Raw genomic sequence first — 23,783 nt, forward strand, 5'->3', positions numbered from 1 at the left:
AACAGTTGGCGCCAGTGGTTGCCACCACGGAGGCACAACAATGAAAGTTTAAAATACTTCACATTAGAAACACAAGTTCAACTAGCATATCTAGTGTGCTTTCATTGGCAACAGTATGTCAGACTTTCAAAACACTTCAGCACAATATAGTCTTGGAAGATCATCAAGTTCATTTCGTCTTATCTACCCGGATTTAATTAAGGTCATTCTTCAGCAGTTTACAGTCGATGGCTGTCGATAAAACTGCTGTTGGACAAGATGAAGATAAGGTTCTTTTTTTTTTTTTTGCTCTGCGACAGAAGGAACACAGTGTGCACACAGCTTAAAAGCAGTTTTTAGGAAACATTTATGAAACGTACATCACAACAAAAGCATCTACAGTTCCAACATATCTTAGTGATTAGGTCATATTTACGAGGCTATGTGACTCTACAACAAGTCGGTGAGGGACTGCATGTCAGGACCAGTTATTTATTCACACTAATTAGAGTAAAAATGTGAAAAACAACATTGTTTGCTATTTCTTTACTCAAATTGTAACATAAAAAGCCCCAAAAAAGGCTCTTCTTCTAAACAGACCCGTCGCTGCTCGTCAGTCTTAGTCTTGGATTATCAATGTGGTACGAAAAAAAGCTTGTTATCGGACTCTGTGTGGTTCCTAATGAGGATAATAATGTTACTGATAAGTGCCATGTCAGTCCAGGAGAAAGGGCGCCCGCCAGAGGCTGATCTTAGGTCAGTTCAGTATCCTTCATTGTCCCAGGTCACCTCATAGTCTGGATACTGAGCCTTCAGCTTCTCAGTAGCTACAGCGTGGTTTGCTCTTCCAAATCCCTGCAACGAAAAAGATACACGTCAACGTTGCATCAGAGTTGAACCACTTATTTAAGCTGAAATCATCAATATTTAACGATGAATTTAATGATGACGTGAACGGGATCCTAGTGACGAACCCATCGCTTATCATCAGACAACTCTGCAGCGATGTGGAGCTTTTCAGCCTCTTTCAGCTCAGAGTTGTGCTTTCATGGCACGTTTACTCTTATGTACTGTCACCGTCATCACAGTTGTTATTGAGCTGAATTCTCTCACTATTGAGTATCCGTAGACGTGGAGCTTCTTGGCCTGGGGGTCGTGGCTGATCCTCCCTCCTCCGATACACTCACAGTCCAGGTGGCCGCCCTTCTCCAGCTCCTCCGACACCTTGTCATAGATATCAGCTGCAAGAAAAGGCAAGGGATGGGTGAGGAATGCATAAACAATGCACTTTATAGTACATTTCACCTCCAGTTATAATATGGAACAATAGAAAACACAGCAGGCTCAGCATTCATACATTTTGTTTATGATAGGAGAGTAATTTGAATCACAGATCTTGACATCAATAGGAAAACATGGACCAACATAGGTTCTAATTCTGATCTAAACCCCATAAAATACAATATCAAGCTTCATAAAACCCTGTTTCTAGTCATCATTGGTTAACATTAAGACCAGACACTAGATGGCGTTCAAAGGGACACTTGAATAAACCTCATTCATTTTCCATCATAGGCTAGTTCTACTAATGATCCCACATCGTAAAGGGGTCAGAGGTCACATTCATATTCTACCAACAGTCCTAACTTTAAAAAAAAGAAGAAAAAAAAGCATTTTAAGTTGGAGACATCATTCGGCCCATTAGGTGTCATAGTGTCGAGTATATCCAAATGATTTCTCTCTGGGCCGGTTTCTTTAAAACACACACCTCCTTCTAGTGACTTCTGCAATCCCACAGAATTTAAACGGACGAGGGCTTAACTGTGATTTTGCAGTCGCATAATCTAAACTGCCTGTACGGATGCTGTTTTGTGCTCCGACAGTCGTCGTTTAGGGTGTTGCTTGGTGTGTCTGACACCACAAGAGACATAGCAACATGTAGGTCACATTAATCTACATACAGCTTTATACGTTCATGGGAATTTTCCTCTCAGTGTGAGGATGACTGAACGACGTTGCATATTATTGCAGCAGGCACAGTTATGCAAGCCGATGTCACCCATGGAGTCTGTGTAAGTCCTATGGAAGATTTTAAATGCATAAGTTTAAGAAAGAAACTAAGAGGAACACAACACAAATAGTTATGTATATTCCCTTTTTATGCATGAATTTACTGTGTCATAATGGAAACATCTGTTTAATGCCTTTTAGTCTTTAATAATTAAATGAATCGTGTTTCCATTAGGAAAGGGATTTTCTATTCCACCATTAAAATTCAATCACAACACTGCAAACAAAGGAAGAGGCGTAGTACGCACAGTAGCATGTTTCATTCATATTTTACTCTGCCATAACCAACCATGTTAGCCGTGGTCATTTAGGAGGCAGTTCATTGTATTGGCAGGTGTTTCTATAAGTATTAAAAACGCCTCTCAGTATTCATAATACAATTCAAGAGCACCATCAACTACATCATCCAGAATGAGTATCGTGAACAAACAGTCGACTGGACTGAAGGTAGGATTTCACGCAGCACTATTTTATTAGACTGCATTAGTTTTAGCTAGGTGTTCCTAATAAACTGGCATCTGACAGTAGTTATTTTGTACAGCCTCTAGCCAATGCAACGTTATCTCTCTCTCTAGGGGGACGATAATAAGCTGAACACCGAGTGTAGCCGCTAGCTAACGCACCGTGCAGGTCTCGTGTTCTGCGATGGACGGCGTTAGCGCCCCGGACTCACCGTGGTACTCGGCCCAGGCGTATCCTCGGACTATATCTATCTCCGAGTCGTCCCCCTCCTCTTTGCTGTGCACTCGGATCAGGACGTACTTAAACACGCCGGACGGGTCGATGTCCACCCGCGGTATGTTGGCCATGAGAGCCGCAGCCCTCGTCTGCGTGCACATCTCTAGGCTACTCAGCGAGCAAACTAGCAGACACGCAAACAGACAAACTGCGTAAATTTTCCCTGCGAACTCCGTGTCTGCGTCTACGTAGAAAGCTGAACAGCTCTCAAGCCCGGTTATATTTTTCTTGTTTTAGACGCGAACGGACCAGCAGGAAGTCATTGCAACAGAAACCGGAAACCTCACAGTCGCGTCTGCTTCCGCATTGCGAGCTAGAATTTAAATCACTTCTGCTCACAGCCTTCAAAATAAAAGCACTACTGCCATCTTCTGGAGCTGAGGTTTTCCCAGTCAATCCTGTACTCATTTCAGAAGCTAAACAAGCATTCTCTGCCTTGACCACTTACACCACACTACAGTATGTTCTTTACTCATGATCTTGTAAGTCCTTATGTCTTTGTTTATTATATGGATGTTATGCAGTTTCGTTATCACCCATTCTTGCCATACTGATTGTGGATTCTGTATGTGATGACACACACATAGTGGTGTGTGGTGAGTACAGCAGAGGTGAGAGAACACAACTCTGGATGAAATGACACGTCTAATGACATGATAGAGAAAAACTCAGGAATAGTGATTTTAGAGGATATTTTAAAACAGAAAATGACTTTTAAAGTCTTCTCCTGTTCGTCTTCACCCAGGTTAAAATCCTGCAACCCTTTGCTGAATGTATTTTTTTTCCTTATTGACATTACCTGCCATGGTTATTCTTGTTTGTTTTGTATTGTTTGTTTTTTTTACTAATTCTGATATTGCTACACTTGAATTACTTTTTTGTTCTCCTGCATTTATTCATCCGATCATATCATAATTATGTCATAAGCTAATAAATCAAGCACATTAACCAATACACTTTCTTGTATTTTGTCCTTCATTTGTTCCATCTTATTATATTCTAATTCTTTTACTGACCCCCATTACTCAAGCTGTGAGTTCACCGAAGAAATAGGACGATTTATCAGCAACTTACATTACAAATCACATCACTGTTAAACTATCTGAAGTAATATTTCTTTTGAGGGCAATGCAGGAAGTCATCAGAACAAGCCAAATACTTTAGAGCAAAGTATTTTGGTAGTTGTAGTCCAAAGCAAACCGAAGGAAGAAAAGGCGCATAAGAGTGTAAAGGACCCGAATACAAAACATTTATTTTGTTATCTGGGGTAAAACACACACATGACCACACAGAGAGCGAGGAAACAATACGATGAAATCATACAAAATTCACATTGACTTTATATGAATTAATCATTTAAGATGGCTGATTCTAGTGAAAATGTTGGTAAGGTGTAAAATTAGTTAAATGTATTTCCACACTTGACTGACTGTAATCTGCACCAATTTTCACCAATTGTTTCTTTTAGCAAAAAACATAATGCCACAAGAATCGTTTGAAAGATGCTACAGTATACATCGATATTCAACACACACAGGGGCTATCTGAGAAGCTCTTGGAAAAGGCACAGACACACTGAATTACTGCAACCAACATCTAAATTCAGCACAGCTGCATGCCAAGAGTTGCCTTTGGCTTTTAATGCCAGCACACCTGAGTACATATTGGAATGTCTTTATGTTGCAGCATACATTTCTTTAAAATGGTTATTTCTTTTTGAGGGTCAAATTGCTTTTGGGTGTAATCCAATCCAACAAACCAGTCCTTAAATTCTAGTTTTATGGTGCAAAATATAAAAATATGTCCCATGAATATAACACAATGCAGTACAACACCACCACACACGTCGGATACAAAAACAACCACTCTCAACGTAAACTGATCACTACTACTATTGTCTAAAGTAAAGTGGTGAATTCATGACTAAAACATGTGTTACTGTCAAAAAAGACAAATATAAACTTAAAGTCTGAGTAAATACGTTTTTCTTTTGGAAGGTTAGATGCAAGTTTTGTTCAGTAACTTAAAGACACATCAGTCCTTTCTGGCTATTTGCTATCATCACATTATTTTTATATTTCTACCACTCGGAAATGTGTTGATATTATGCTATTCAAATAAATTTGAATCTTAGCTTGAATGATTTAAAGTTTATCTGGGCAGACACTGAATAAAAGCTGCCACTTGAAAAACATCTTTGAATATATATATATATATATATATATATATATATATATATATATATATATATATATATATATATATATATATATATATATCATATTAAACTGGTAGTTATCTCCACAATGTGCTTCATTTTACTGCAACAGGGCCTCAGAGTACAGTCCCAAAACGCTGGACCTTTTTACATTCCACACAATCAAATGTTGGTTGGATTTTTCAAGAATAAAAATGACATTCAGACCTCCCCTGTAGTGTCAGTGTGCTCTGCTCTTAAACCGACAGCTGATCAGACAGTAGTCGCTCTGTGACATGTTTTTATTGTGTTGGCTCTGTACTCCACTACATTGGATTTATAATGACAAAAAAAAGGACTGTGAAGTTAAAGCTGGAGTCGTTTTTTTATGCAGTCCCTTTCAAAATAAAGTGATTCTAATTATACAACTAATTAGCAATCAGTGAATATGCAGTGTGGTCTCCATGTTTTGGAGTCCATGTATGTGAAAATAGATACAGTTCCTACACTGTTCTCCCATTATAATGTGAACACCCTTAATAAAGGAGCAGTGTGTATGACTTGTAGCATCTAGTGGTGAGGCTGTAGGCTGTAATCAACTGACTACCCATCCGCTCACCACTCCCTTACGTAAAAACGCGAAAGGCTGTCTCTAGAACCAGTCAGTTTGTCCGTTCTGGGCTACTGTAGAAACGTGATGGTGCGACATGGCGGTCTCCATGAAGAGGACCCGCTCCCTATGTAGATATGAAGAGCTTATTCTAAGGTAAGGAAAACACAACGATTCCTAGTTTCAGGTGATTATACACTAATGAAAACTTAGTTATGTATATTACATTCCATTTCTGTGACTAGATCCCCAGAAATGCTACACACTGGACCTTTAAATAAAGCTCAAATTCAGCTCTTTAACCTCACAGTTTTGTTTTAGATCCAACGCTGTGTAATACAGACACAACACAAGCAAAAACCTGTTGCCGCCTTACTGCTTTCTGACTGCACTGTACGGCGTTAAAGTATCTAGATGGTGCTTTCATTGCCTCCTTTCTTCTTCCCACCGTGAGCTTGGAGTACGATGAAGACCAGGACCGCCGCGAGCAGGAGGACAAAGAGAAAGATTAGCGTTCCCCACGCTCCCGGGGTCAGGGCCTTCCTCAGCCCCACCGTCTCTGCCGGCAGCAAACTGCTCAAACTTAGCATGTAGCCCAGAGCCCAACCCAACGAGGCGTCCCCTGCCTGGAGGATCAGCAAAAGTGGAAAACGGTGGTCTTTTATTTGTGTGCAAATGAGCATGGAGGATATACATTTTGGTGAAACGATGATAAAGTTCTCACCTTCTTCTGGAAGGAAATGCGTGGGAACGATGTCTCATCGAAGCCGTATCCTCTCAACATGAGAATCTTAACGTACACAGACATAGCACAGTAGTCCTGCAGACGAGACTTTAGCTTCGGCGCCAGAAGCAGCATCTGGAACAAAAAAACCCAAGACCGTCTTACAATGTTGCAGAACAGAATGTAGACATAACGTTAAAATGCACAGTGGTGCTTTGAGCTAAGCGCTAATAGGACGATGTTAACACGCTCACAATCGCTACGCTCACATGATGATGCTTAGCGGGTATAATGTGTACCACGTTCACCATTTTGATTTGGCGTTTTAGCATGCTGCTATTGCTCATTAGCAATAAAACACAACGTACACCTCAGGCTGATGGGCACGTCGATAGCTTTGCAGGTATTTGGTCGTAAACCACACAACTCTGCACATTCGCAGACACGAAAAAAAGACACATCAAAACCAATGGCACATAAATAAAAAAACAAAACATTACTTCGTTGAAAGTCATCCTGCACACAGTTTTGGAGGCCTCCTCCAGTTGTGAAGGAGTGCTCGCAGTGATACTGGTGGTATGCTGCAGGAAGGAGTGAATGTAGTAGAACGCAGAGAACGCCTGGTGCACAGAAAGAGGACAAAATACAAAACTCAGATTGGGGCAATTAATACCGCATGGAAATTAAACTACCTAGAAGAGAAATTGAACACATTTAGACACAAATAATGTTCACAGCCTATGTTTCTATTTGCACATTGAGGCTATATTGTGCTCATTCTAAAGTGTAGCCTACTGTGAAAATTGTAATCTTGAATGACTACATTTCTTGCTGCAATTATTTTTCCCTGAGTATATTTTTGAATGCAGGACTTTTACTTGTAATGCAATATTTTTATATTGTGGTGTTTTACTTTTACTGAAGGGAAGATCTTAAATCCATTCTGCTCACTTTTTAGGTAACTAATGGTCCAAATGCAAAGGTCTTTTATATCAATGGTTCACAAACTTTTTCCTTGAGGGACCCCTTTTCTTATATTGAGTTAATGGACGACCCAACTAAGTGACATAGTTTATGGATATTACATTCTTCATGGAAGTTATTGAAATACACAGATATAGACCAACTGTATGTATTTGTTTTAAAAATTGTCTTACACCACTTAAAATCAATAAGGACTTGTTTGTCCTCCTTGTCTAGTCTATAAAGCTACCAGTGTGTACAACCCCTCTGTGTCATCTGCCCCCTCCAGCCTTTCTTACCATGAAGCCACCGGTGACATTTGGCTGGAAGACTTTATCAAAGGAGCACTGGGAGAACGGACAGCCGTCGAAGGAGAAGATCTCGGACACGTTGCTCAGACAGTGTTCATAATGCCCGCTGCCTTGTATTGTCAGAGAAGCCTGGGAGTCGTAGGAGCTGGGTTTGTACTTCGCAGTACACGGTGAGTTGAATATACTGTTCAACATTAAAGTTCTATTGTGGCCTGCAGGGTAGCAGGGGTGAGTGACTGACCCAGAGTAACCCTGAGACTGAGAGAGACAGAGAGATATCCATTCAAAATAGTTGTAGAATTAGATCTTTAAAAATGCACATGTATAATTTTGCAATTTTCCAAAAACATCAAATGTGAAAGATAGTTGAGTAATGAGAACCCAACCAATTTCAAGTTCATTCTCTCAAATGTCGATATCGCCGGACTTGTTTTTGCACTCTTGGAAAGGGAGGAGCGAGCAACCACACCTCTAGATGCCATCAAATCCTACACACTGTCCCTTTAACTACCATATAGGAAACATTGATATGTCTGAATTCTGAATGTACATACAAAGCAACTCATAAAGCTGTATGTTGCATAGAAATTAATCCGTGTATTGTTTAGTGAAGACACTAACATTAATGTCTGGATCCTGAAGAGAGAAAACAAGTCCACTAACTCTCCCCTTGTTATAAATAAATACTATAAAGACTTCTTTATGCACTACATCTATATACAGAAAATATATATGTACGATGACACAGTACCTAGCAGGTTGTTTCATTTCAGTTTCAGTGAGCGTGTCGTCTTCCACTACCTTCACTATGTGAGCCAGCAGCCTCTTGAGGACCTGGTCCTGCCCGTAGCACAGGAAGCTGTGTGTGTACAGAGAGTACTCGTGGCCATAAAGGCGAAGCTTCATCATGTCCTGCTGGTCCTCTAGTTCCTCCTGAGTCGCAAATGTTATCTGGGTGGACGCCCCGCCGAAATCGAGCGCTCCCACTGTGGGCCTGCCGGGGCTGAACCAGCGCCCCACGAAACCATACTGTGGAGAAATGAGAAGGGAAATTGAAGAAGATAATGGGAATAGTGGTATATGAGCATCAGTGTTGCAGAGGCCACTAGGTGTCATCAGTCACCTGCTAAATACGCTTTAAAGAGACCACCTTTGCAACAATAAAGTGCAAGAATTAAATATTTGAACAGAATTATTTAAATGCAATCTGCTTTTTTTTTTTTTTAGCACCATCGTTGCTGTACATTGCTACAAATCATCGTCTGAGTTGATTAAGATGAAACATACCGACTCCCAAAACACGGTACCTTTATGAAGTTCTCTAAGAGGTAGTTGACGGTGACCCAGCCGTACGCCCCCTCCTCTTGACCGCTCAGTATGGCCGCCCCCCGATAGCTGAATGGGTAGGACTGGATTTTGTGGCCCACCTCCTGCAGAATCTGAACTGACAGCTCTGGGCTTGAGATGCTTGTTAGGAAAAAAAAAAGAGTCTTCTCTTACTAAATTGTTACAGCTGAAAATCTGTTTTCACAAACCTTGTTTAAAACTCACTGTTTCACTGCTGACCTCTGACACTAGATCAGCTGAGCCACGTCGTAAGGATTTACTACTATACAGTTAAATTAGTGCATTTATGTACACCGTAAGGAGTTACATTAGTGCCAACATGTTTCGAGTGCAAAGGGATGTTTAGTAGAGCTGGATCAATTTCTGGTTTTGCCAGTTCGGTTTGCACAAGCTTAAGTTTGATTTCATGCAAAACAGTTGAGTCGACGTTTGTCATTTTGACACGTTCAGGCAAATTAAAGAGAAACCTGTGGCAACAACGTCACAGCGCTACATCCAACTTGTATGTCATTGGTTAAAGGCAATATGACAACGTGATAAACATTTAAACATTTACATTTAAGGAGCCGCTTCTGTGTCACAGGCTGAGACAAGAAAGAGATCAAATCTCAGTAGAGGGGGGAGGGGGGAAGGAAAGTTCATGTGTTTTTTGGGGTCACGAGACAAAGAAAACAAACCAATACACCAATACGCCAACATTTTGGATTTGAAGCCGACGAAAGAGGCGAGATGAAGAACAAAGTCGAGGCAACGTGTAAACTCTGCAGGAGTCGCTACACTCTCACTCATGTGCTCGCTCATATTTCTTTTTGACTTGGACCCGCGATCTTTGATTCATTTGACAGGCGTGATTCAATAGTTCCATATGAGTTTGTCTCAACACAACTAAAAAAAATAAATGATGCCAGAGTTGGATGATGAGGATGAGCTCCTGTGCCTAGAATTAGTAATGCTGTTGTTGTTCTAAAACGATGTGAGATCGTTATACTTCAATCAGCAAGTATGAATCAAGCGTACTGTAGGTCTCGTCAAGCTCCACTCGGGAGCGGCTGCGGAGTCAAGTGCGTCACCTAAAATTCGGTACACTGGTCCGGTGTTTGGCTTAAAATCAAACCAGTTTGATTGTGTTTTTTGTTTTTATTAACCCGGCACCGCCCTATTGTTTAGAGAAAGATGACAAATAGGCAGACTGTGTCTTGCCTCTCATTCACACTGTAGCTTTTATGTAGCTTAAGTTTGCACTGTGCAAATGATTTCCACATCCACCTCTGACAGCTCGGTCAACAGCCCCAGCTTTGTGCTCTCAAAGCTTCATGCAGTCACACCGTTTATCGGTTTATCAGATTTCTAATTAGACCAGAAGGAAGGTGTGGATAGCTTGTAGAAAAATGTCTTGACATCCATGCCACAACAGCGAACCTCACCCATGAATACTTACTCCAGTTATGTTTACAGCATACTGCCTATTGCTACTTATTATGAGATTCATAAATCTACTGGAGCAACGCTGAGGAACGTTTACAAGCAGGGAAATCAAGAGGCACCAACTCACAGTAGTTTGTTCGGTTTATATTGTACATACAGTAATTATGTTTTGAAGAGCACCTTATTGCTTTACCGTTTTATTATTGTCACACTGTACAAAAGGATTAGCGCGTGACAGTGTTACATTCACAGAACTACATTGTTGTGTTCCTACTAAGTCATGTAGAAACACAACAAAATAAACACAGACAGAGACAGTCTGGACTCTCTCTCTCTCACACACACACACACACACACACACACACACACACACACACACACACACACACACACACACACACACACACACACACACACACACACACACACACACACACACACACACACACACACACTTTGACTCACTTCAGAAGCCTCATGCCAGCTGTGGCTCCCAGGTACACAGGTGTGAGCTGGTGTCTTTCTTTGGGGATGTCCTTCACTGCCTGGTCCAGACATGCCTCTAAGCTCTGCCCTGCTGCTCCCTGTTGGCCCGCATAGCTGGAGATCCCTCCGCCTGAGCCGGCGATCAACAGGTAGAAGAAAAAAAACAAACTCTGATGGACGTGTAGGATCTTGTTGCTGTCATCATGGTGCAAATCGATCACACCCACAAGACTAGAGATTTCCCACAGCCACCCAGGAAAAAAAGAGTGCATGATAATCCCCTTTGAAAAAATCAACTTATAGAACATAAAGTGTTATTCTTTACTGTTAGCAGAAGTCCCTGTGAGGACTACAAATGTTACGTATCATTTCTGAGGACTCTTGTAGTCTTTGAATTGTCTGATTTTAATTTATACGAATCATTCTCAGACATAGGGATCAAAGTTCACTTCTCACTGTGGCCTTTTCACTTTTTTGAAACTTGACAATGTCAACGCCATGTTCATGACTAATTGGAACAAAATAAACATTTGTTTATCTAAGCCAAGATGCATTAGGACCTTTTGGCGGGACACGGGTGGCAAAGCAGAGCTGAACTCTGACTCATTCCTGATTCACGATGGCCCGAGACAAAAGAGCTACTTCCCTTGGTGCACTCAGCTGTGACAACATCAGCCATTCACAGGAAACAGCTGACACTCTTCCAGATCCCACCTACTATTGCATGTCCCAAGAAACACCAGTGTTTTAAAATGTAAAAAGTTCACACTCTGAAGGCTTGAAAGGAGGCTGACGTGTTTGTAGCGTGCTCTCTTACAGTCGCCTGAACCTCAGCTACTTCCGCACGACGCGAGCGTAGCATAACATTTATCATAACGTCCATAAAAACCTTTCAAACCACTCCCACAGCTTATTCTACCGATTCCAGTTTGTATGCACATTATCTTATAACCACTCACATTTTCACACTTGACAAAATTGCTACATACACAGCTTTTATTTCACGCTAGTGAGCCAAGAAAGTGCTAACACGTCTTCATCCTGCAGCGTAAATCTTTTTCTACTTTGCTGTACGTACATATACTCTGTATGTTCCAAACACTCTCGCTGAAATATGCCAAAATGCACGGCTTCAACTTCGAACTATGTGGTTAGCAGCTTGACATGCTAATCTTCGCCGTGGTGGACAGGTAGCTAACTGTGCTGGTGTCAAACAGAAGCCATATATTGGTCAAAAAAACTAAACAATGACTAAGCTATGAACAGGGAAGTCACAGAGGTTTCCCGTTCATAGCTATGATGAACTGGTTTTTATGGGCGGCCCCTGACACTCAAAGTCTTTTTTTTCCAAACTTTTTAATGCAACAACAAATAAAATAGTATTTTATAACTATTTAACATATTAAATAGTTCAATATTGCGTACGTTTGTATGTGGTTTAGACAATCATTAAATGATATGCTTATTTACTGTATATATATATATATATATATATATATATATATCTTAATGATACGTCAAATTCGGTTCAGTCGATATGAATGAATTGTGACAAATAGTGCAGAGCATGTTAAAGTCATGTCGTCCACTGTTAAACCTTACAGTTGATACGCGAACAATCCGAGGCCTCAGTAAGTTATCAACGCAAGACAAAGTCACTAAAAACAACTGATTTTCTCGTGGCCTACTTGGCCGATAACCTTGTCTCGACTTTTTGTCGATGCATTGTCTTATACTGATATTATGTTTACTAATCAGGAGGGCACCCCATTAACTATGTGTGGCTGTCCTTTATTGTGAAGGGAGAGAAGGGCCTCCTAAACACCCGTAGCCCTGGGGCCTAAAGTAATACTAAGGTGCTTCTGGCTGTTGGACTGATCTGGCTACAGACGCTGTCCTCTGTGAAGACAAAGCTTTTCAGAGCCACCTCTGAAGTGTGCGAGTATTGGTACCCAGAGTGTTTAATATGCAAAACATGTGTCATTTTTTTTTTGGTTGAAGGGAGCGCTGACATTTACCTTTAACGTGACATTCACTGTGCTGGGTGACCACGCCCGTTCCATTTTGCTTGTCCGCTGGCCACTTGTATATGTACAGAGCTGTGTGCGAAGAGCCAGCATCCAAGACAATCCCGTACTACAGAGAGCAACAGGCAGAAGAAAAGAAAACACATGGAGAGAGGTTATTGTACAGACAGCCTTATAAAAGGGGCGCTAAAAAAGACAGAAGAGCATGAAAGACATTCACGGTGGAGGCTGTGTGACCTGGATTTTGGCGCCTGGAAGACGTTTAGCTGCAAACGAGAATAACTTGTAGCGCAAACTTCAAAAAGGTTACCCCTCGTGGTGTTCTTTTACATTTATGATGGACAGAAACTGATTGCATTTGCTTTTCTATAAATACACAGAACCTTTATCACTGCGCATCTCCACCTTTGTGGTATAGGTAAAGTTTCTGACTTGACTTTAAAAAAGAAAATGTTTCACAATTTAATAATGTTTTTTCTAGTGTGTACACGAGCATACGTTAGTTGGAGTTTGATTTGAACCGATTGTCATCTAAAGACGAGGTTTGGTTGAAGTTGAAGTCTCTGTGAAGCAGATCGAAATTTTCAATCTTATTGACATTGCTGATTAAGATTTTAGCACTTTGAAGTAGGACTTTGGTCTTGTACGTATAGATACATACATACATACATATATTTTTTTTAATTGTGTGCTATTAGCCAAAACAAAACATACTCATCTTTCAGGGCAAACTCACAACAAGTTGAAACAGGTGAGTGAGTGATCGTGAGGCGCGGTGCTGCATCTTAAGCACACTACATAAACAGGCACGCGAGAAAAAAGGTTTTGGCGCAAATTCGAGGTAACACACGGAGAGTAATCGATATACATATTCTCATTTTGTGGGTGAAGTATTGCTTTAAGAACTGAGAGAGTCCTGACTTTCCCAGTTGTTAAGCGGAAAATGCTCTCTCAAATGTCACGGCCTACCCACCGTGATGAAAAACCTGTTGCCATGACACTGCTTCCCCTCTCCCTGCCATGTAGAATATTAAGCAACTTGCTTAAATGAAAAGGAAACACCAGTAGAAATCCAGCCATGCAAGAAGGTATGAGACCGACGATGCAAAGGAAAGAGACCACAAACATAAAAGGTGCACGTGCAGAAATGCATAACACACACTGCACATCGTTCCACACTCAACACGCAACTTCTCAAGTCAGTACAACAGGTGAACAACATGTGGAAGCTGTGCTTGTTATCTCTCATTACATTTTCTCATTATTGCTGTGCAGTGAGTTGTGAGGACTCGCTCTAACACTTGCCAAAAAAACACAGAGAACACAGAGCAGCTTTGATGATCTGTTCTGACCTTTCATTTCATGAACTATGGGAAATGTCGGACTTATCTCCTCATAAAATATAAGAAAAACCCTTTTATGTCGGGGTTTTTTTCTGCGACCACATTGATACTGAGTGAAAGCGTGGCTACATTATACTAAAAAAACATCCCAGGAACCATGGGATATTTAACACAAAAACAATGGAGCGGAGGGAACAGTGTGCAGCAATCCTGCTCTGAATGCCAAAGCCAATGAACCTTTGCTTTCCACTCCGAATGTCTCTTAAATCAGTAGGTCGCTCTACACGTAAAGTCTACAATATAAATTATTTTATAACAATGTACCATTGCGTTTATCAGTATCACAGCCATGAGGTCCACCCTGAAAACTCAGATAACCGCCCACACTAGCAGTGTCAACGCAAGTTGAAGATAATTTGTGAAAGAAAATACAATGATCATACAGTCTCAGGTCTATAGAGAGCTTTTGTCCTGCAAATCACAAAATGAGTGCTTCCATGGGTATTGTGGTGCATTTCCAACTATTCCAATGTTTTATATGTAACATAAAGACCCCCAAGAGGTGTCACAGAGAAAAAAAACAACTAATTAGTGTGCACGATTAAGTGATTCGTTCACATGGTTTAATCATTTGTGACAGCGAACGCCTTTGGCTTAACGCATCCAGTCAGTCAGAAGACAACAAAGGGGACATTTAGGAGGCGCTCTGGAACCACAAGCCGGGTTCTTTTTTTATCAGCTAGATGACATCTGCAGTGTCATCAAAGTTTTTAAACAGTCCCAGTAAACTAACGTGATCTCAAAGACAACATAGTAGCCTACCTGTTCTCTGAGACTAGGTGAAACAGCATTACAACCAAGCGATCCACAGTGAGGGTGTGAAGTGCAGGACACAATGGCATGAAGTTGACAAGTTGTACTAAACCAGATCTCGACTTATTAAATTGAGAGTAATATGACTAGTTCACACTTGTAGGAGATACAACTTTCAACTTGACTTTGGCTATATTACTTTATTTTGTTGTACTTGAACTTCTATACATTTAGGCTTCAACAGCTGATTAGAGTGTGTTAATTAAAGTCATGATTCTAAATATTAGAAAGGGTGCAATATGCAAACTTAACAGGGAAATCAAATAGAAGTAGGCTAAACAACCTCCAAGTAGTAACAGAATCCTCTAGCGCCACAGAATGCTTTGAGTGTGTATCACCTTTTGGGCTCCCTGTCCGCACCCAGCACAGCTTTGGTTACACTACCCAGATAGACTCAACGTGCTGACAAACTAATCCAAAAATACCCAACGGAACCGACCTTACCATGAACCCCGGCGCCTCCCGAACGTCCTCGGTGGGGATGGTCAGGAGCAGGATTGCAACAAGTCCGAACACCAGCAGCGCGAAGGGGACGACCGGGTGAGCGCAGTGCTGAGCCATGGAGCGCGAGCGTTCAAGCGCAGCTCCGATTCTGCGCCCGCTGGAAATTTGAGCGTCTACTTACCAGCGGCCAACAGGGAGACGTGGCTGGTGGCTTCCACGCTGGACCCGGCATTTAACACCGCCCGCCTCACGCTTCACCTGCTGCCTGCCTCCTGTTTTACATTTCACTTGGGATAGCAAAGTATGACCTGAATTTATGTTCCCCGCGCAGTCAAGTCCTCCTCCGCGCGCCTGAAACCGTATCCTCCTCGGCCAGTGAATGAGAACAGCACCACGGCTACTGGTGCCATGGAGGGAAAAATGTGTTTTACCCGCTGCTGCTCATTCACATTCACCGGTGACTGAGGATGGAGCTACAGGGTGTCAGACTAATCACTTCCGTGTTTATTTCAGAGAGTGAGAGAGAGGACAAACACCTGAATCATAATGATTCAATCATTAATGAGAAAGAGGGGAGTGTCGTCTGGCAGAGGTCCAGTTTGTAGCCTTTTGGACTGCGGTGCTGCAGAGCTGCTTGTTGTTTCAGTCCAGTATTTGAATGTGAATGGGTGCAGCTTGACTTGCAAATTGCGCCCTCTTTTGAATGCTTAAGTACAACATGACGTTTTCACTGGAGGCATGTACTTTCTTTGTGCATGTAATTTATTTATTTTTTTAAGTCTATTTTTCCTGAATAAATTCTTCTCTGATTCAGACAGTCTAAATTTAGCAGAATGTATAATGAGTCATTTTGAAGGACCTTCTGAATATTGCACTTGAGCTATTCTTCATGTTGTCAGTCAAGGCACTCATTTTCATGTTTGTATCCTTTGCAATATGCAAAAATATATACTGTTAATACAATTATGAATATAATATCTGAGTTTGTATAGGCCTATCTTCTGGAAGCACCGAGATGTAAACATGATATCTATCTATCTATCTATCTATCTATCTATCTATCTATCTATCTATCTATCTATCTATCTATCATTGCAAATGGTCGTGATGAACGTGAACTTGACTCCAAGCTCTCACAACAGCTCAACACTGGCTAACTCGACAAGTTGACCTTTGAGACATTGAAGGCCCGGATGGAATAGACCAGGGGTATTCAATTAACATTCCAAAAGGTCCAAATTGAGAAAATCTCCTCGGGCAAAGGTCCGGAACATTACAATAATATCTAACTTGCGCTATTTAGTGCCATATATATTCAAGAAGCCTAGTAGTAGTAACAACGTCTCTGTGCAGCCAACAACTGTTAAATCAAATAAAGAAAGTACACATCAATTATATTTTAACAATTATTATTCTCAGTTTTCAAATTTAAGTGGCTGGATTATAAATAATACATAGAAATACATAAATAAATGTTCTTCTCATTTCATGAGCTAACTTCATGAGCTAACTTCAAATCACATTCGTGAGACAATTTGTCAAATTTCAGATGGGATTTTAGAGGAGATGGTGCATAGTTACAAAATCATTTCACCTCAGCTTGATAGCAGACCATCTCAATGTTTGTCTCAGAGAGAACCAGGACATTCTGATGTAGCCTTTCAAAATTAAAGCCCTTCAAAATCGCATGCATGAGCTAACTTCTTGGTTAAAGACTCTGGTCTCTCTGGTCTCTCTGACCACTTCTCTCTCTTTGGAGAACGTCATGTGAAATAACTTCTCTGACTCACGTAATAATTCTCCTACTCCTCGTTCTCTTTCCTCGTCTCCCCTGTGTGTCTACATCTCACTCGAGTCAGGAAACTTGTCAGAATACCCATATTTAATTGGTTGAGCTGCATCACGTGATGTGATTTACGCCGCTGAACAAGTGCCGTAAAGGACGTCTCTGCTCAAACCCCCGTAGCACTGGGCTTTGAAACCAATTTGACATATTGGCCTAACCGTGGAATTGATTAATTTAATTAGTTAACTTAAAGTCACTACAAGGAACTTTCCTTTTGTGTTGCTGTGGACAAAAGTGGTAGTGTTTCCGAGCACCAGAGTCCCTTTACAAAGCTTCTCAATTTACTGCAGCAGGGGTCTGACAGTCTGCTACTCGTAGTCCTGGTTCTGGTTCTCCCATACCTGCCTTCTCTCCAGCGGGCCCAGCAGTACGGCCTGGGTCTCAAGCAAAGACCGGGGGGGGGCAGCTCCTGGCCGGAGGAAGAGACGCTGTTGCCGTGCGCTGAGCTCTCCTCCTCCCACCGGAGCATCCTACTGCAGGTCGAATTCTGCAGCAAAGCCTTATCTGGGTCGGTCTGTTGCGGTGGGCTGGCTGTTTTTGGAGGCCCAGCTGGAGTCAGAGCTGAGGGAGTTTCCGGTGAACCTGCATAATTTAATCTGATTTCACGCGGAATCCGACCCGGTGGCACCGATTACAAGCATAAAAAACAATTATACAGAAATAACCAATCTTCTCACTGATGGTGTCGTTTCCTTTGTAGTTCATATTGAGGCATCAGCAATATTTTGAGATTGTTTCATATCCAGTCCCCACAGACTGAGCTACTGCTGCCCTGGCGGAGGGTTCATACCAGTACTTACGATCAGGTCGTTAGAACCAATCAGCACACAGAATCACATCAATCTCTCTGACAGAGCGTGACAAAGTGTCGGCTGTGATCAGGGCAGAAGGTCAATGGACCAGAACAAATGTCTCACCTGACAATTTCCTGCGACCCACCTCTGCTTCTACGAGGCATGTCGTTAATCAACAATGACAGCCATGATCTAATTAATGATGACAGTTTTAATTAAAGATAAAACTGATTGTGACAGCGACTGTGTCCTTATGAACCCAAGATAACACTGGTATGGCTAATGAAAGAGTCATGCTATTAACCTTTAGATGTGTGGGCTGTTTTAAAAAAATTACCGTTTTTAAATCAGCCTGAAGATTTCCTGTCAACAACCCACAGCACCTCCCATCTTGTCTGCAGATGCAACATGACATTTTGGAGGTTTGGAGGAAAAACCTTTGATTTTATCAGTCGGTTGGCTTTTACATACCATGCTAAAATATATAAATATAAATATATATATACAGTATGTGGAAGCAACATTCACATAGCCACACATGTCTCGACTAACAAGAGGAAGAGTTAGCCACGTTAGCGTCACTGTGAGGCTGTGCAGTAGGCTTACGTAAGCACAGCGGTGCTTTGAGCTAAATACTAATGTTAGGATGATAACATGCCCAGGGACAGTGTTAATATGCTGATGTTTAGCAACCATCTTAGTTTTGCATGTTAGCATACTAACATTTGCTAATAAGCAGTACACACAAAGAGCAGCTGAGGCCTAATAGGAATGCAATGAAATCAAATGTCCTCTGCACATATTCATTTCTGCTATAATACAACCTAATTATTCAACTGCCTGCTCTTTTCATTTTAGGATGCATTAGGGTTTCTTTCTTCCAGTTATTCAAAGCGTCAGACACTCCATAAAACAGAAACACATTGCTGACACACTATTAGCTTAAAAATCTGTTATTATGGCTAACATATTAGTACAAATTTGCCTTAATTCACGTTCACCGGACACATAACCATTCCATTGGAGTTGTGTTTGTGTCCACTTAATGAATCTAAGTCCGGTGTTCACTCTCATTTAAGCTCTGTTTGGTGTCCAACAACTCTTGAGGGAAATATCTGGCTGTCGTTGCTCGACCGTGTTCACCAGCCTCTGGCTTTGGCTCTCTGCTGCTTCCTGCCGGGCAGGTGACAGACTCTCAGCTCGTCTGAGCTTGTTTGCTGGAAAACTGCAGCTCAGTTTTACAGTATATGAAGTGTTGGTAAGTGCAGGTAGGAGTAGGTCATTCAGTCTAAAGGCAGACCAAAGAACCAAAACAAGACATTACACTGACTAAATGTACTATAGTTTTTAGATATGCATTATTCTTTTTGGTACAGTGTGTGCTTACATTCTTTTGATTGTAACTGTAGCTCGTAAAATAGCAGTTGCAGAGGTGATATACAAAATAATGACTTACCTACTCCATAATTTGTGTTGAAATGAAGAGTTCATTAGTAAGGAAGAAAATTAACAATTTTAATAATCAATTAATAATTTAAGTCATTTATCAAGCAAAAATGCTGATTATTCTTTCCTGTTTTTGTATTACTGTAAACTGAATATCTTGGTATTGGACTGTTGGTTGTACAAATATTACATTTTGTATCCTATACAAATAACTGAATAACTACAAAACAAACAGATTCATAATTAGTTGCAGGCCTAAAACAATAAAATCACAGGATTGGTTAGACTTGGCAATGCAAGTATATTTTATTTACAGTTGTATAAACGGAATGATTCAATGCAAGATCTTTACTGGAAAAGGTAAGAAAAACAAGTGATTCCTCCCTTAAGGGGTTTTGTGTTTGTGTGTGTGTGTGTGTGTGTGTTGGTGCATGCCTGTGTATCACAACTGTTGTTTGTGTGTGTGTGTGTGTGTGTGTGTGTGTGTGTGAGTGTGTGTGTGTGACTAGACATTCTCAGTTGCAGTCGTAACACAAGCAGTGCAATCTCCTCGACCCCGTCTACACTGAACCAGAATTTACAATTCATTCAACTCAGCTCAGCTCAGCTGAATGTACACAGCAACAACACGCCTCCAAAAGCAAACCGAAGCACTGATACTGCAGAAACACGTAAGCATGCATAGGCCAGAATGAGAACATGATCAGAAGCAAACCCTCGGTTCAGGTTTAGAAAACAAATTCAGTTTGTGTGGTTGTTTCAAAGTGTCAATATTTCTCGTACAAAGACATTTTTCAAATCAAGTAAAAAGAAAAAGAAAAAAAAAGACAATTGTGAAATCAAAACATGTTGTGGAGAAGTCAGTATGTCTGACTGGTGTTATCGTGGTCCTGTTCTAGTTTCTTGGTGGAGCAATATCTTTATTTTACAGTTTGGGAGACGCCTTAGCATAAAGTGCTATGCTGTGCCAGAGAGCGGACACGATGTCATAGTCTTTTCTATAAACACCAGTGGTTTCTCAGCTCCAGAAGACGGGGAAAAGGCCTGTTTTGACACCTAACCAAGACCGGCACACAAGCTCTGGAGCTAGGGCCACGCTTTCAATTCACTCGGGTTCCTTCGTGTAAAAGCTCGCCAGCGCTGCGCATGGGAGGAGGTTTTGCACGAAAGGCCGAGTGCTGGTTGGGCGAAAAACCTGGCCCTTTGATGCAACCCCCTTTATTGACTGGAAATGAGAAAGACTGCTGTGGCAGGAGAGAGGAGGAGAGAGGGCGTCCCCAAAAGTGACATGGCTGACCGATGAGCGTCTCGTCCATGTTTGGACGTAAAAACACCAGCCTTACTTCTGTGATTTCATATGTTCACCTGTTTAGAAATAGTTGTAAAGCTTAACATATTTTGATTAAGAAACTGAGTTCTTACTAGAAATTAAAAAAAAAAAAGCATTTGGCAGATTGGAAAAAGATACAATTCAAACAACTACAGAATCTGGTATATAGCCTTCAAAATAACAGTTATCTATTTCATCATTCAGATACATAAAGCTCGTATTCACATACAAGCACACACATGCTTCCATCATCTTCAATGGTAGACAGACTAGTCATATCCTCATCATTAGTGTCATTATTAGTGCTTCTCAATTAAAGAAACATCTTCTGAAAACCTTTTAAAATGTAGCTTAAAAACAGGTAGTTCCCATTAAAAACTACTCGATATCCACTGAAGCTTACAGTACGTCTTGTATTGCAGTATATGTTGTTGAGAAAAACTAGATATTACTATGCTATCTAAGCCCTAATAAGTGATATGTTTAGTAAAGTACTTGCACCAAATCTGGTTAAGCCGTAAACTTAACTTAACTAAACTAAACCTGGCTTGCTAAACTTATACAGCTGGTCAGGAAATTTCAAAGTAGTAAACATCGAACATTAAGTAAACTTCTGTGAGTAAAAGGACAAAAACAAGATTAAATAAGTTGATAATATACAGAAGGAAAAGGTTGTATATGTGAGTCGGGTGGTTTCTTCTGTGCATGCTCAGGGACCCTACGAACATCTAAGGCCAGGTAACCCCGACTTTTCAAAAAAGGTGCAAGTTCAGTGTTTTCAGACACTTCTTCAGCAAGCACTTTCCTCTCGAAGCTCCGTCGGCAGGCAGTGAAATGAAAGCTCCGGCTTCGACGGCGAAGGGAACGAGGAGATGGGTTCTCCCTCCCTCTCCCCGTCCACTTCCTCCTTAACTCGTCTCGTTTCCTCTCTCCCCGGGGAGCAAACCCTCGGTGCCTCCCTCTTTTTTACACCACGGTACTGACAGACGGGTCAGACAAGTTGAGTTGGCCCGTGATGTCAGTGGGTGGGTACTGCTGCAGAGATGAAGAGAAATGGGGGGGGGGGGGGGGGGGGGGGGGGGAGGAAGGGAGGCACAGTCATTTCTTGACAATTGCAGCATTTTTGCAATGTTAGAATATTTATCCAAACGTTCATTTTCTTATTCTTAAGAACACCTGTGCTTCATTTCTGCAGAAATTTAGAAGCAGGAGGGTTCTCTAACCCCTCTCAGGCAAACCTCACTTTTTGCTGTTTTTGTTGAATCTTTTCAGCTTGGATTGTTTGCAAAGCAGCTTGGTGGTGCCTGAGGTGGGTTAGTCGGGAGCAGACGTAAGGCCCTAAGTCTAGACAACAGCAGATTGGAATCAGCCACCCTTTTTTTTTTTAGGAAAAAAAAAATGGGTGATAATTTCCATCCATGGGTAAGCAGGCAGCTCATTTATCTCCCCACAGTCATATTGTGCGCATGCAGACAGACTGCGTCTCTAATTTTAGCATCTCAGGAGGAGGAGACGAATCTTTCAGGCCGATTTCAAAGTGCTGTTGTGCCGGACTCTTGCGTCCAGTCCCCGCTTCACTGTGCTTCTTTTAAAGCAGAGCGCCTTGAAGTAGAGGCGTCTACAATGCTGAGAGGGGAAACAAGATCCCGATTCCATGCAGGTGCTTAGTTTCTATGGCAACAGGGATTTTGCCTTTCAGTCTTTTGAGTGTGTGGGATTTTGTGTGTGTGTGTGTGTGCGGTCTGACAGCAGTAAGCCATATTTTTGCAATGCTGAGTCTGCTAACGAGCAAAGAAATATAGAAACCTGATGAAACTATGACTGGTTGTAAAAATAGTCAAGTGCATCATGAGTAAGAGCTTGAAACATGCTGTTCTCTTGTGTAATAGCACCATGTTTTGGAACACAGTGGGTGGAGTAATAAACTTGTTAACTGTGATTTCCAAAATGCCAATTATAATCCTGACACACATTAAGTTGGGAAAAGCCTGTTTCCTAATTTCCAATGTGTAGAGAACATCCTTTTGTTCGTCAATGCCCTAAAAATGTACATTGCGGATCCAAAACACTGAAGAGTCTTGCCTCAGTGTACATGTCTCAAATGTACACATTTTTAGTTTGTTTTTAGTCTTTCTCAATTAAGCAAGATCTTAGGATTGACGTGCCTCTTGCGTTTAGCTGATAGAGCCAATATATTCAAGCATTATGAGCTTCAGAAGCTGCTATGATGCAACCAACATGCTGGCAGATGGGGCGACATCCAGAATGACGAGTCAAAGGTCAAATCTTCTGGATGAAACAGGGGCCAGAGTGGATGTCCCTCATCTCCTTGACCCGCAAGTTGCATCATCATATGGCTTACAGCCCCTTATTGGGGGTCTCCTCATGTCTTGTACCTTGAGGGCCTGCTAACAGCGCACCCTATTGGGGTCAAGTGGACCAGCAAAAGAGAGACACCTCACTGACATCACAACCACAGTTACTGGCTATAAAGCTACGTATTCAGTATGTTGATCCTTCTTAATGTGGAGCTACAAAGATGGTTTCGGCAACCGTTACTACAGCTATGACAGTTACAGTCGTCGGCATGCTTGCAGAGGGAGAGAGGAGCAGTGTGGCATGTGGGTGAGGGACACTGACACTCAAGTCCATTGATATCCATTAATATAAAAGAAGAACATTTATATAAAATCAAAAATAATGGTCGAAGACTGGGGATGGGAAATCTTTCAATTGGAGCATCTTTTTTTCATTGCGCTAAATCCTGTTTTATTTGAGCCATTTAATAAAGAAATGTATATCCACAGCTATAGGGCTTCGAAACCATATT

At 41.4% G+C, this 23,783-nt stretch overlaps 3 protein-coding genes across 10 annotated transcripts in view; all 3 read right to left on the bottom strand.

Annotated features, from left to right (window-relative positions):
• Positions 1-329: 329 nt before the first annotated feature.
• phpt1 (phosphohistidine phosphatase 1) lies at positions 330-3,086 on the bottom strand. The gene is made up of 3 exons (XM_068729656.1): positions 2,723-3,086; positions 1,093-1,220; positions 330-834 (listed from the first exon to the last, which is right to left on the bottom strand). Exons 1-3 carry the CDS (start codon positions 2,886-2,888, stop codon positions 742-744), a joined length of 387 nt encoding a protein of 128 aa, XP_068585757.1. The 5' UTR covers positions 2,889-3,086; the 3' UTR covers positions 330-741.
• Positions 3,087-5,077: 1,991 nt separating this feature from the next.
• On the bottom strand, positions 5,078-16,040 carry entpd2b (ectonucleoside triphosphate diphosphohydrolase 2b). Its single transcript, XM_068729644.1, has 9 exons — positions 15,538-16,040; positions 12,869-12,986; positions 10,830-10,980; positions 8,900-9,059; positions 8,394-8,621; positions 7,581-7,850; positions 6,819-6,938; positions 6,319-6,453; positions 5,078-6,220 (listed from the first exon to the last, which is right to left on the bottom strand). Exons 1-9 carry the CDS (start codon positions 15,652-15,654, stop codon positions 6,005-6,007), a joined length of 1,515 nt encoding a protein of 504 aa, XP_068585745.1. The 5' UTR covers positions 15,655-16,040; the 3' UTR covers positions 5,078-6,004.
• A 3,860-nt stretch (positions 16,041-19,900) lies between these two features.
• Positions 19,901-23,783, bottom strand: part of grin1a (glutamate receptor, ionotropic, N-methyl D-aspartate 1a) — a 34,719-nt gene continuing 30,836 nt past the window's right edge. For all 8 annotated transcript variants that reach the window (XM_068729670.1, XM_068729689.1, XM_068729697.1 and 5 more), the window contains one exon: positions 19,901-21,988. In XM_068729670.1, coding sequence (XP_068585771.1) covers positions 21,920-21,988 — 69 coding nt within the window. In that variant the 3' untranslated portion in view covers positions 19,901-21,919. The remainder of the gene's footprint in view (positions 21,989-23,783) is intronic.

Source organism: Cebidichthys violaceus, unplaced genomic scaffold, assembly GCF_023349555.1.
Source record: "Cebidichthys violaceus isolate CVI_PGR_0920_01 unplaced genomic scaffold, fCebVio1.0.p SCAF_102, whole genome shotgun sequence".
Taxonomy (NCBI): domain Eukaryota; kingdom Metazoa; phylum Chordata; class Actinopteri; order Perciformes; family Stichaeidae; genus Cebidichthys; species Cebidichthys violaceus.

What these genes read in the sequence shown, in the direction of transcription:
- phpt1 (XM_068729656.1), bottom strand. Translation starts at nt 2,888, where the DNA reads ATGTGCACGCAGACGAGGGCTGCGGCTCTCATGGCCAACATACCGCGG. An exon ending in CGCCTGGGCCGAGTACCACG is followed by an intron (nt 1,221 to 2,722) that starts GTGAGTCCGGGG and finishes CTTTTCTTGCAG; the next exon opens with CTGATATCTATGACAAGGTG. An exon ending in ACGTCTACGGATACTCAATA is followed by an intron (nt 835 to 1,092) that starts GTGAGAGAATTC and finishes TTTTCGTTGCAG; the next exon opens with GGATTTGGAAGAGCAAACCA.
- entpd2b (XM_068729644.1), bottom strand. Translation starts at nt 15,654, where the DNA reads ATGGCTCAGCACTGCGCTCACCCGGTCGTCCCCTTCGCGCTGCTGGTG. An exon ending in GGGAGGCGCCGGGGTTCATG is followed by an intron (nt 12,987 to 15,537) that starts GTAAGGTCGGTT and finishes TGCTCTCTGTAG; the next exon opens with TACGGGATTGTCTTGGATGC. An exon ending in ATGTCACCGGTGGCTTCATG is followed by an intron (nt 6,939 to 7,580) that starts GTAAGAAAGGCT and finishes TCTGTGCACCAG; the next exon opens with GCGTTCTCTGCGTTCTACTA.